This window comes from Rhincodon typus, chromosome 2, assembly GCF_021869965.1.
Source record: "Rhincodon typus isolate 14 chromosome 2, sRhiTyp1.1, whole genome shotgun sequence".
Taxonomy (NCBI): Eukaryota; Metazoa; Chordata; class Chondrichthyes; order Orectolobiformes; family Rhincodontidae; genus Rhincodon; species Rhincodon typus.
The window spans coordinates 69,387,931-69,402,199 of record NC_063333.1 but is presented as its reverse complement, the minus strand read 5'-3'; the positions used below and the strand labels follow the sequence as shown (position 1 = coordinate 69,402,199).

The window sequence follows — 14,269 nt, the reverse complement described above, 5'->3', positions numbered from 1 at the left end:
AGACCTGGAACGTCAGCTTTCCTGCTCCTCTGATGCTGCTTGGCCTGCTGTGTTCATCCAGCTCTACACCTTGTTATCTCACGTTTATATCAATGATGTTTTTACTACTAAGTGAATAGTAGAATTAACTTGGACCATATCTGCATTTTATTTCTGTTTTAATTTCAGATCCTTTTTTCTCCCTGTTTGCACACACGGATAAAAATACATCCATACATAGCCGAATTATTTGGACTTGTGACTGGACTTTCGACAGTAAATACTTTGTCACTGGTAGCCGTGACAAGAAGGTGAGTGTTTAGAATAGTGGTACAGGGGGGTCAATGATAATGTTGCATAATCCTTAAGGAAATGGTTTTGGGAAGTGTACTAAGAAGATTTGGTTTTCACATGACTGCAGTATGTGTGAGATTGCATTCATATTTCTTTTAAAAAAGTAGTTTTCTACTTAATTTTACAATGTCTTGATTTTCTGTCAATGTTTCAAGTTTTCTGTTCAGGTTTCAGTCTCAGAAAATAAACAACCTGCGGCATATGATTGAAAATTTGAGCTTCTTGTAAAATGTATGTTCTCTTCAGTTGAATTTATTAATTTTGAAAATCAGAAGAGTAAATAGTTAGAGATAACACAGTGTGGAGCTGGAGGAACACAGCTGACCAGGCAGCATCAGAGGAGTAGGAAAATTGACGTTTCAGGTCGGGACCCTTCTTCAGAAAGGCCTTGACACTTAGGTGCTGGGTCACTAGGCCAGCAGTTTCTTGGTCCTAAGAGCCAGTATTCGAAGTCAACTCTTCGGGGGATTCAGTAGCAAGAAGTTTTTTTTTCCTTCTTGTGGGTGGAGATGGCAAGGAAAAGGGGCTTAGAGGCAAGGAAAGTGATGGCTTTCAGAGACCACCCCTTTGCCCCCTACACCTGTGCCTCTGATTGCTGGGGAGGCAGGTAGTTGGAGAGGTGGCGATTTGTGGCCTTTAACTGGCCATTAATTGACTATTTAGGGTCTGCAATAGCTGGTAAGCCAAGAAAGTCCTCTGTGGTTTTCTTAGCCAGCTCTTGATTGCTGAGCTGATGAGAGATGGTAAGTTTCTTTCCAGCACTAAGTCACTGCATTGTTTTCCATTCATTGTTTTCCCACTCACCACCTCGACGATGAGAAAATGGCACGCTTTGTTTCCCATCATCAGAATTATGGGATTCACAATTGGCTAGAAAGCTCTATATGATCAGCTATACTAATAGCTACAGTAAGAAGGAAAAGGTATAATACTTTGGCAAAAGTTTCATCTCATGATGTGACTAAGGTGCTCCATTATAACAAGCTTCAAGTCAGGAGTGTGATTGAATAGGTGGAAGACACCAGCAGCATACCAGAACTTCAAGAGAGTCAAGGACAGTGGTGAGTGTAGTGGCTATCACTTAGGAGAAAGTGCTGGGGAAGCTGAAAGGCCTGAAGGTGGATAAATCTAACCTAGACCACCCCAGAGTTCTGAAGGAGAAGCTGAGGAGGTTTTGGTAGTGATCTTGGAGTCACTGGAGTCAAGGAAGGTCCCAGAGGACTGGAAAATGGTTAACTTAACACCCCTGTTTAAGAAGGGGAGGGAGGCAGAAGATAGAAAGTGATAGGTTGGACAGCCTGACATCGGTCATTGGTGAGATTTTTGTGTCTGTTGTTAAGTATAAAATTGCTGAGTACTTGGAAGTGCATGGTAAAATAGGGCTGAGTCAGCATGGCTTCATCAAGAGAAGGTCATGCATGACAAATATGTTAGAATTCTTTGAGGAGGTAACAAGCAAGTTAGACAAAAGAGAGCCAGTGGACGTGTACTATTTGGATTTCCAGAAGGCCTTTGACAAGGTGCAGCACAGGAGGCTGCTAAATAAGACCAGAGCCCATGGTATTAGGGGCAAGGTACTGGCAATAGAGGTTTTGCTGACTGGCAGAAGGCAGAGAGTGGGGATAAAACATTTTTTTTTCCAGTATGGCAGCCTGTGACTAGTGGAGTCCCACAGGGGTCAGTGTTGGAACCACAACTATTCATGATTTACATTAATAATCTGTGGTTGAAAGAACTGAAGGCATTGTTGCTAAGTTTGCAGATTGTTGAAGGAGCAGGTAGTGTTGAGGAAGCAGCGTGGCTATAGAAGGACTTGGACAGACTAGGAGAGTGGATAAAGAAGTGGCAGATGGAATACAGTGGGGAAAGTGTGAGGTTAAGCACTCTAGTTTACACCTCTATTCTTCTTACCATTTTCTAAAAGTGAAAATGTTTTGGAAATCTGAAGCACAAAGGGACTTGGGAGTCCTAGTTCAGGATTCTCTTAAGGTTAACATGCAGGTTCAGTTAGGAAGGCAAATACAATGTTAGTATTCAATTCAAGAGGGCAAGAATACAAGAGCAGAGATGTACTGCTGAGGCTGTATGTGGCTCTGGTCAGACTGCATTTGGAATATTGTTTTGGGGCCTGTATTTAAGAAAGGATTTGCTAACATTTGAGGGGTCCAAAGGAGGTTTATAAGAATGATCCTAGGGATGAAGGCTTGTCATATGAGGAATCGAGGACTCTGGGTCTGTACTAGATGGGGTTTAAAAGGAGAAGGGTGGATCTGATTGAAATCTACACAATATTGAGAGGCCTGGACAGAGTGGGTTTAGAGAAGGCATCTCCACTAGTAGGAGAGACTAGGACCCAAGGGACACAGCCTCAGAATAAGGGGACGACCCTTTAGAACTGAGATGAGCAGGAATTTCTTCAGCCAGTTGGTGGTTAATCTGTGGAACTTATTGCTGCAGAAGGCTGTGGAGATCAAGTCATTAAATTTACTTAAGATAGCGACAGGTTCTTGATTAGAAAGGGGAATGAGGACTATGGGGAAAAGGCAGGATTTAGAAACAATTCAGTCATGATTGAATGACAGAACAAACTCGATGGGCCAAATAGCCTAATTCTGCTTATATACCTTATGGCCTCAAATGCAGCCAAACATCAGAGAAAATCAACTTACTTGATCAGTGTACACGCTTGGATACAGACTGGTTATGCAATGTTTGACTAAGAATTTGGCACCATACAGGAGCTGGTTATTTGGTATTTCACAAACCTCTGCAATAATTATAAATTTAGTGCTGTAACTGTATTCAGTTCTATTGCATGACAGGAATTTTGTCAGATAGCACATGAGGAAAGGTTTACCTTTTAAGTACATCACCAATCCTGCACAGAAGTTTAATAGTCTTTGCGCTTTATTCGAAACAAATAAGACCTTAAGAAATAGAACAGGAGAAGGCCATTTGGCCCCTCGAGCCTACTGTGCTGTTCAGTAGGATCATGGCTGATCTGAATCCCTTGTGCCCACTCTCCTGCTCTTTGCCCATAACCCTTGATTCCCCTACTGATCAGAAATTTGTCTCAGCCTTAAATATACACAGGTCTCTGGCCCCACAGCTCTCTGTGACAAGGTCAAAGACAGTTAACTCTCTGAAAGAAGAAATTCCTGCTCATTTCAGTCTTAAGTTCACACCCTTAGCTCTGAGACTATGCCCTCTAGTCCTACACTCCCCCACATTCCCTCAGCATTTAGCCAGTCAATCCCCTTAAGAAGACTATATGTTTCAATGAGCTTACCTGTCATTCTTCTAAATTCCAGTGAGTAGAGTCCAAATCTGTTTAACTTTTGTTCATAGGCAATCCCTCCATACCAAGGTTCATCCTAGTGAGCGTTCTTGGAACTGCCTCCAGTGAAATAATATTTTTCCTTAAATAAGGGACCAAAACTGCTCACAATGCTCCAGATGTCACCTCACTAGCATTTTGCATAAATTTTGTAGTATTTCCCTCCTCTTACATTTCAACCCCCTTGAAATGGGGCCAACATTCCATCAGCCTTCCTGATTACTTGCAGCAGCAGTGTGCTAGCTCTGTGTTTTGTGCACAAATACCCCCACTTCCCCTTGTGCTGCAGATTTCTGCAGTGTTTCCCCATTTAAATCGTATTCTGTTCTTGTACTCTCCCTTCCAAAATGAACAACTTCACATTTTCCCACATTATGCTCCATTTGCCATGTTTTTGCCCACTTGCTTAATGTATCAATATCTCTCTGTAAACTAACCTTCTCGCAATTCCTTTTCCACCTGTTTTTGTGTCATCTGCAAATTTAGCTACGGTACATTCCCTTCCTTCCTCCAAATCATTAATCTATTTTGTAAACATTTTGAGTCTCAGCTCTGCTCCCCCCACTGTATAGGTAACCAACCTGATCAACGGCCTGTCATCCTACTTGCTGTTTCATTTATGCACCTTTTTGTAAGCCTTCAGTAAGTCCAAATATCATGCATCTGGTTCTCCTTGATCCATTCTAGTTGAGACTTGCTGAAAAAATTCTAATGGGTTAGTCCGAGATGATTTCCCTTTCATGAAGCCTGCTTACTCTGCTCAACTAGATTATAATTTTTCAAAATTACGGTGATTACTTCCTTAATAATTGATCCCAACATTTTTCCAAAAATAGAGATTAAGCTAATCAGCCTATCGTGACCTATTTTTTGCTTCCCTCCCTTTTGAATAGAGGTATCATATTGGTAGCTTTCCAATCCTCCAGTACTCTTCCAGAGTCCATTGATTTTTTTGAAAATTACAACCAATGTATCCACTATCTCTGTAGTGAGTTTATTTTTAGGATCCCAGGATGCAAGCCATTAGGGCCAGGGGACGTATCTGCCTTTAGCCCCATTAGTTTACTTCTTTAGAGATGGTGATGGTACTTAATTCCTCCACTGTATCCTTTTTCATGAATGGGATGTTCAAAGTATCTCCCACCATAAAGACTAAACCAAAATATCTGTTTAACTTCACTGCTGTTTCTTTGTTACCCAAAACTACTCCACCAGATTTATTTCCTGAGTGGCCTCTTGTTCGTTTTGACCTCTCGCTTCCTTTTATATATTTAAAGAAGCTTATTTCTACTTGTTGTTTATTTTCTGCTTATCATTTTTGTCCTCCTTTGCTAGGATTGAATTTATTCCAGTATTCAGAGCTATCCTCCTTATATGATTTTTCTTTCAACTTAATACTCTTTGTAACTTCCGTAGTTAGCCATGTTTGGTTTATCTCTCTCTTAGAATTTACTCCTTACTTACATATATTTTTGATGAGAGTCTTAAATTACCTCCTTAAATGTCTACCTTTTTGTTTACTGTCTTTCTTGCCAATCTATCTACCCAGATTACTTTAGCTAACTCTATCCTCATTTCATTGTATTTCCTTTTATTTAGGTTAAATACAGTTGTTTCTGACCCGAGTTTCTCATTCTTGAAGTGAATTCCGGTTCAATCATATTATGATAACTACTTCCTCAGCAATCTTCTATTCCGAGGTCATTTATTAAACCTGCCTCTTTACTTGTTATTAGGTTCAAGATAGCCTGTTCCCTGGTTGGCCCCATGACACTTAGATTTAGATTTATTGTCACATGTATATAAAAATACAGTGAAAAGTGTTCTTTCACGTTTTGAACACAAAGTGTCATCATGCTCCAGTGCCATCTTGAAACACTGAATATAATGCACAATTTTACTGCAATAGAATTCATCATTCCCTCCTCCTCTTGTTCCTCCTCCACTGCTCCTCCAGTTGCTGCTGGGTCTCTGTAACAGGCTCTGGCGTCTCAGTTACAGGCCTCTGTCATCGCCACTCCCATGACTGCCGTGTCTGAGCCGGAGCCATGGGCCTGGGGATGCATGGGTTACATACCTCCTGTTCCCCACCCGACGCTCTTTCAGATGATGCTGTTGATCTGCCATCTGTTCCTTTCCTTGATGCTCCTTCAGGTGCCAGGGCCTAGCTGCAGACCTGGACCCTTGGCCCAGCCTACGAGTCCGGGCCAGGGAAGTGAGCCTGGGACTGTTTGTTGATTTCCGGGAGACCCTGAGCTAGGGTGGAGCTGTGTCCCACTCGTCCTGGCGTTGTTGCCGCTGGAGGCCTCCTCCATCGCTTGCAGTCTCCAGGCTTTAAAGTAAATGAAGAAAAAAGGAAAAAAATAGAAATAGAGCAAAAGTAAAAATAACAAAAGAAAAAAAGAAACACAAAGCCATCAGGAGTGGACAAGCCCCAGGCTCAGCCCCGCTACTCCACCTCCAACTTGACTAATCCAGTCAACATGAAAGTTAAAGTTACCCATAATTATTTTTTCTCCTCTTTTTACATGCCCTTATTATTTGTTGATTTATACCCTTTCCTACAGTATAGAGGCTTCTGTTTGGTGGTCTGTACATATAAATGTCTTCTTTCTCTTGTTGTTTTTTACCTCTACATTATCAGAGCCTAGATCATCTCTCTCAACTGTCCTCATTTCATCTCTTATTAACAGTGCTGTCCCACCACCTATTCTTGAATTATTAATAGAACTTGAGTACAAATGTTGATTACTGATAGTTGAGAGTTTATAGATAGTAAACTGTGAACACTGATCGGGAACCTTGGGGCCGACCAAAGCTTTTATTCCTATATGTTCCTGTGTTTCATTCATGAATATAACTATTTTAGAAATTGAATTGCATAACAATGAACTGTTAGTGAAGACAAAATTTCTGAATACACATATTGGATAACTTTAGCATGTTTTACATGTATAAGTTCTTTTCCTGGCCTTTGACTTTTCTAATGTTTGGATTCCTCAAGTCTTAATTTCTGCTCATTCAAATTGGTAATTTTGATTTAAATGTTGTGCCCTGATCTTTGTATTAAACAATTTTTTTTTCCTCTAACCCTATCCGTATAACAGCTCATTGTGTGGGGTAATGTGTCTTCAGCTGGAAGAACTGAAGGAAGCAGCCAGGGTGTTATCAGGCCATGTTCCTCAGTCCTGGATGTAGGAGATGCAGCCACAGCTGTCAGCTTCAGCCCTGTTACAAGTCTGGATGAAAGGTAGGTTGAAAAGTTGATATGATTGTCTTCTGCATTAAGTTATTAGATCAGCAATGACAAAAGTAAGATGTACAATTATAGAGATAACACAGTGTGGAGCTGGAGGAGCACAGCAGGCCAGGCAGCATAAAGGAGCAGGAAAGTTGACGTTTTGAAGGCTCCCGGCCTGAAACATCAACTTTCTTGCTCTTTTATGCTGCTTGGCTTGCTGTGATCCTCCAGCTCCACACTGTTATCTCTGACTCCAGCATCTGCAGTTCTTATTATTTCTGAGACAGTCGTAGAGACATGTGTTATGCAGAAAGTTTATTTTGAACATAAATGACCTTTTTAGATACTAAGGAATGAAGATGATTATTTTTACTTCCCCCATCCAGGTCTTTTCTTTTACAAATCTTACTCTACAAGAGCTTATTGAAATATCATTTACCTGTTTCATTTTGTATTTTTGCATTAGAGTTCAATTTAAGTCCCTCGCTTTCCATTTCCCACACTGCACCTAATCAGTATTTATGAAGCAACTTCATTCTATCTCTTGCTAAGTTATTTATATGCATAATGCACAAAGAACTCTCAGCCATTAGGTATATTAATTGCATTCTCAACATGGCACATGTTAGAAAAATAATGTTATGGGTAATTATTCTGCAGCCAGTATTGCTAACATTGCCCCACATTGGAAGTGTAGCTGTCTGCAGGAAAAAAAATAATGAAAATCACATTATAAGATACCTGGTATGCCAGTCATGACAGAGGTTTCATCCTCTTTTTCACTCAGGCATAATATGTTCTAAGAGCTACCTTGTGTTCACATTTCATAGCAAGATCATTCCACAATGTTCTAGAAGAATGAATCCATCTGGAAAAGACCGTACTTCAACTTTAATCCAGTCCAGATTTCAGCTAGAAATAACTTCTGGTTCAGTTACATCTGTATGATGTATATGCAAATTTACAGCTCAGCACCATTTTGACAAAGAAAAAATGAATCTGTCTAAGCATTTTGATCTTTTGAAGTTTGGAAACATAACCAACTTGAATGTCGGATGTTATTATTCTATTGGATGTCAATTAGAACTCATAATTTCCTGTTAGAAATGTTTTTTTTCTCTCTAATAGCTACATTCTTGCAGTGGGTTTGGATTGTGGAAATATATTATTATACAAGTGGAAACCACATGAAAATAGTCCAGCAAATGCAGACTGGATGAAATGTTTGCAATTGGGCAAATCGTATCCTTTTTTGAAGATTGCAAGCAGTATAGGTGCTTTTGTGGCTTTGCTATAGATGCAATTTTGAATGACTTGCTTCTGCCATGACTAAGATAAGAGAATAGTTTATTTTGTCAGGATTTGATTATTACAGGGACTAATTAAATGAAGACTTCCCCTTTAAAATTGCTTTGGCTGCAACAGTTGTGTTATAACTTATAATTTAAATGTCTAGTTTTCAGTTTCCTTCTGTGCCACAGAACTATTTTGAAGTCATTTGCATTTTGGTAGTGTGTGTTAATATATCTGGATGAAAGTGCTTCATTAGCTTTTAAACAAATTTTATTCAGAGTATGCAGCTTATGTATTGGATTTCAATTAAGAATTTATATACTTGGGATTGTGTTAAAGTGCATTTGAGTAATATAAATTATTGATTGGTTGTCTCAAAAACCCAGAAGCACTTCATTATATTTGATAATATGTTAACTAAACATAGTCTTTCTCCCAAAGAAACACAAAAACTGGACATCATGTTAACAAGCATCAACGTATAGTCTTTAGAAATCTTCTTCCTTAGACTGACTGGGTTCTGAATCAGTTTAAATGTATGTTTACATACAGATTTAAGATTGAAGCAAAATTTTTGTCTCCTAATAATGACAGGATTTCTAGTGAGCGTATTTTAAGTGGAATAATTCTCCTTCGCTAGAAAGGAAGAAAGGTTTGTGTTCATGAACTGTTTATCTCAAGATGCCCTACCATTCTGTTGTGAGCTGCATGTGACTCCAATCCAGACTATATGGTCGACTCTTAAAGTCATCAGGATCGGCTGAGTAAAAAATCTGCATTGGTGAAGCAATAAAAAAAAACTTTGCTTTTCTACAGTGCCTTTCAAAACTTCAGGATGTTCCAAAGTGATTTACTGCCAAATGAGTACTTTTAGAAGTGCAATCACTGTTGGAATGTAAAGAAAAGCAACAGTCAATTTGCATTCAGAAAACTGCCATCATGGGGCAATGAGATAATGAGGAGTTAATTTTGTTTTAGTGATGTTGATTAAAAGATAAACATAGGCCAAAAGCGCAGAGGATAACTCCCTGCTGTTAGTTCAAAATAGTGTCATGGGACCACTTATGTCCACCCAACTTGGTTTAGAGTCTCATATGAAAGCTGCCACCTCCAAAAGTGGAACACTTGGTTGATACTTCAGTGATGTAATAATCTAGATTTTTCAGTTCTCCCCTCTGTGGGAAGACCTGAACTCGCAACCTTCTGATTGAGCTTTTCACCATGTCACAACCATCTGTTACATCCAGACCCCAGGCAAGTCTCCCTAGTTCATTATGGTTACAAATAGGATATCCCAAACTTTTTATCTCCCGGATGAGGAAAGATGAACTGGATCCCCTTCTTTATTCAACCATTCCTCCACTGTATACAATGTCAATTTAAAAAAGATCCCTTCCCTTGTAGATGCCTTGGCTCAAGATCCCACTAAATTTATGTTTTAAAAGAAGCCAATTTAATCAGGCTTCCTTGAATGAACAAAAGGATGCCAGTTGAATTAGTAACACAACACGCAGACCCACAGATTAGAAATGAGAAGTCCAGAAAGAAAAAAGTTAAGGAAAAAAATTGATCAAACTATGCATTGTTTGTTAAGAGTGGATAGTTGAACAGCTGTCTATTGCAAAAGAGGTTACCAATAGTGTTGATGTTGGCAAATGAACAGTCACATTCACGATCCTCACTTTTACTGATTTGTTAAGATTCTGTAATCCTGATGCCTATTGAGGGTGATTAGAATTCTAGCATTCAGGGTGAGAGAGAGCCTTTTTGCTGCTCAATTTCCTTCTTTTAAATTGGTTTGCAGCACTCAGAATTGGAGAAGGTTATGGTCAGAATTAGAGCAGCACAGATATCTGGGGGGGTTGAGGTCTACAGAAAATTAGACACAAGGAAGGGCGAGGACATGGAGAGATTTAAAAACTAGGATGAGAATTTAAAATAAGACTATAAGACGTAGGAGCACAAGTTGCCCATTCAGCCCATTGAGTCTGCCTCCACCGTTCAATATTGATCTGGTAATCCTCAACTCCACCTTCCTGCCTTTACCCTATAACCTTTGATTCCCTTACTGAGTAAACACCTGTCTGTCTCAGCCTTGAATATTCTTAACCATTCAACTTTTACAGCCCTCGGTGCTAAAGAATTCCACAGATTCACTACCCTTTTAGACAGGAAATTCTGCCTCAATTCAGCCTTAAATGTGCGGTCACATATTCTGAAATTATGCCCTCCAAAAATCTAGGTATTTCTTAAACCAATGTATTTCAGCAAGCACTGCAGCAACCGAGTATGAGTAAGAAAATAGGCAGGTGAATTTTGGGTGACATCAAATCTGAAGAAGGTAGAATATGCGTTGCCAATCTGAAATTAAAAGCTAGTCTAATGACAACAAATATCATTGGCTAATGGCAATGTAGCTATTGTTGTAAAAAACCATCTGCTGTACTAATGGCCTTTACCTAAGGAAATCTGTTGTCCTTACCCAGTTTGGCCTACATATAAATCCAGATGCTGAACAATTTGGTTGATTCTTAACTACCCTCTGAAGTGGCCTATCAAGCTACTTAGTTTAAATGCTGGCCCAGCCAGTGATGTTCCTGAAGAAGACAGGAGTTCTATAAAATTGTCAAATTAAGAGGTAACAAATACATGGATGAGGATTTTGTTAGCTGGTAAGATGGGGCAGGAGATAAGCAAAGCAAGGTCACACTTGAAATTATGCAGTCCTACTGATGACACTGATATGAGATTCGAAACCCAACTCAGCTGATCAAATTTGTGAATGGTCTGGTTCAGTCGCAAGCAGTTGCTTGGGAACAGAGTAGAATTTGTACCTAGAGAACAGAATTTGTGGCACAAATTGATTTCCCAATTTTTTTTTTGGAAGAAGTTTCTATTGATTTAGTTCTGAATGTTGGTCAAGCAGTCTGATAATGTAGCAACAGTGGAGGAATCAAGAGAAGTGGTTGTGAGTTAGGGATGTTTGTTGTTAAGGTTCATGTAAAAACTAATGCTGTGCTTTTGGATAATATCACTGAGATTCAGCATGTAGATTAAAAATCAGAGGGAGCCATAGATATGCCCTTGGGAAACACCAGAGGTGACAGTGTCGGAATGGGATGTGAAGCCATTGCAATTGATGAAAGAGCTCAGCTTAGAACATGGTAATTGATGTCCACCCAGCTGGATGGTGCTTAGAAGCATTGGAGGAGAATACTGTACTCAACAGTATCCAAGGCTGCCACCAAACTGATATGATAACAAGATAACTAATCTTTGCCAGGAGAAATTTTGGTACTATGGGAGAAGTTGAAACTAGATTCGAGGGATTCAAATATAGAGCCTTGGGTAAGGTCGATGAATAGGAAAAGCAACTACACTCACCAGGACATTTGAACGGAAAAGGTAATAGAGATAGAATGGGATGGTTCACAGGGTTAAATGGGCAGGTTAAATGGATTTGGAAGAGAATAGGATAGTTCCTGTACAAAGAGCTGTTAACAAGTTAGCTAATAAGGGGATTAGAAAAAGAGGTTTGATAGTCAGTAGGTTGCCCTGGGCACAAAGAGGAGCTAGAGAGGACGAGGGAGAGAAACTAAATAAAGATGTGATTTCAGAGCTGGGAAAGGGAGAGTCTTTAGAGGCTATCTGGCCCAGTGGACTAGTGGAGCAGAGGCATCTGATTGTATGGTCTTAATCTTAGAAACAGGAGGAATAAATTAATGTTGGATTAATCAGCAGAATCTAATGTGTGTCCTTGAATCTATGATAGGTATTTCTGTTTTTATTTACGTACAAAAGAGACAAGAGCCTTAGAAGCAATCTTAATTTACTAAATGAGAAAGAGTACAGATGATTAAAGAATGTGTGCTTATTTTTAAACCAAGGCATAAAATTGGCAAATGTTGTTTGATGTAGATAGATGAACATAGATATACTTTTGGGGAAATAAACAGTAGAATGAAAATATACTCAGTATCATTTTATGTGAATTGGAAGAAGAGAATAGAAGTTTTGGAGTTGAACTGAGCTGCTTTTTAAAACAAAGTGACAGCTTCAATGAGTCAATTAAAAGGAAAATTAAATTTGGCTTTCATATATAGGACCAATACCAGATTCCACAGTGAGACAAAATGTCCTGTCAGCACCATGCCTGTCAACCCTCAGAATATTGCACATTTCAGTAAAACCATGAGCTGATTTTTTTGTGGGTGGCTTGAGTTGAGAGATTTCTGACTTGGCAGTCCACTAAGCTTAAAGGGTCCCATTCAACCAAATCTTTCCTACAGGGAGACGGTCAGAATTGCATCAGGTTTTCCAACCCTGGAAGCAGATCCTAGGTGATGATAGAGTAGGCTGCTTGGAGGCTCCGCCTCAATAATCTGTGACTTGATCCCAGTTATTTCAGAGGCTGTTAGGTATGTAGCCTTCTCCCCTCACATCCCCCCCACGAACCCCCATATCATCTCCATGCCAGTCCATATTCCCCACTCACCCCTTTGTGGTCACCACAATTTTTTAGGCAGCATCCATCTTGGGCAGACATCAGGAGCAATATGGAAATAACAATTTTATACAGCACTCCCTTCTATACACTTGGTAGTGAAATTCCTATTCATGAAGGCCAAAGTTTTTAAATATCAAGTGGTTTCTATAATTAACCTCTTACAAACTCACTTCCATTCAGACCTCATATCAAATTCTTTAATAGGCTGTTTAAACTCTCAATCGAATTGTGAGCCCAGAGCTCCTGCTGAGATGATTGTAACTTTTGAAACTTTATCAAGAATTCATGATAACAAAGTAATAGTCCTTGGGGAAATGTCAACAAAGAGCTGTATCGAGACTAAATGACCATCGATAAGCCACATCTGTTTTTTTCTAACCTCCATCAGATGGCCTGTCTATCAAAGCAATCCAGCAGAGGACTTATTTTTACATGTCACTGACAGGTTTTTTTCCATGTTTAATGAATGGAGGATTTTAAAGAAACTTTGCTTTGTGACACTTAAAAGACCTTCTCAGTCTATTGAGAGAACTTGCATAAAACTAATGAGACCATCATACTGCAGCCTTAGGCTGTTAGGACCAACCGGGATGGAATCTTTTTGAACTCATTTTGAAACGGCCCTGTCGTGCTTGGATTTCCCACCTGTGGGAGTCACTTTCTTACCCCTTGCAGAAAAATTTGGATCAGAAGTGGGAGCAGAGCATCCAGATCTGGATCCTGCCTGCAGTTTTTCTCAGCGTCTTCCTCAGTCCACAAAAGTTCAGCTGCATCTTTCATTCTTTTAACTTTCAATGAACATTGCACTACCTGCTTAACCTATTCTCACAAGACATTTTTATCATGGGAATCAATCTTATAAGCTTTCTTTGAACTTACTCCGATGATTGATTGAATATCCCACCATGAATAGAGACCAAAACTGTATACAGTATTGTAGGTGAATCAGAGATAGTAGGAACTGCAGATGCTGGAGAATCCGAGACAACAAGATGCAGGGCTGGATGAACACAGCAGGCCAAGCAGCATCATAGGAGCAGAGAGGCTGACGTTTCGGGCCTAGACCCTTCATCAGAAAAGAGGGAGGGGAAGGGGGTTTTGAAATAAATAGGGAGAGAGTGGGAGGCGGATAGAAGATGGATAGAGGAGAGGATAGGTGGAGAGGAAACAAACAGGTCGAAGAGGCGGGGATGGGGCCAGTAAAGGTGAGTGTAGATGGGGAGTTAGGAAGGGGATAGGTCAGTCCAGGGAGGACGGACAGGTCAAGGGGGCGGGATGAGGTTGGTCGGTTGGAGATGGAGGTGCGGCTTGAGGTGGGAGGAGGGGATAGGTGGGAGGAAGAACAGGTTAGGGAGGCAGGAACGAGCTGGACTGGTTTTGGGATGCGGCAGGGGGAGGGGAGATTTTGAAACTTGTGTAATCCATATTGATACCATTGGGCTGCAGGGTTCCCAAGCGGAATATGAGTTGCTGTTCCTACAACCTTCGGGTGGCATCGTTGTGGCACTGCAGGAGGCCCAGGATGGACATGTCGTCTGAGGAATGGGAGGGGGAGTTG

At 40.2% G+C, this 14,269-nt stretch overlaps 1 protein-coding gene across 2 annotated transcripts in view; it reads left to right on the top strand.

Moving 5' to 3' along the window:
- The window catches only part of elp2 (elongator acetyltransferase complex subunit 2), a 98,284-nt gene that overhangs the window by 77,026 nt on the left and 6,989 nt on the right, over positions 1 to 14,269 (top strand). Inside the window, exons 13-15 of one of the 2 annotated variants that reach the window (XM_048611015.1) lie at positions 169 to 290; positions 6,778 to 6,920; positions 8,040 to 8,153. In XM_048611015.1, the coding sequence (XP_048466972.1) occupies positions 169 to 290; positions 6,778 to 6,920; positions 8,040 to 8,153 (379 nt within the window). The remainder of the gene's footprint in view (positions 1 to 168; positions 291 to 6,777; positions 6,921 to 8,039; positions 8,154 to 14,269) is intronic. The other variant, XM_048611020.1, reaches the window with a different exon arrangement.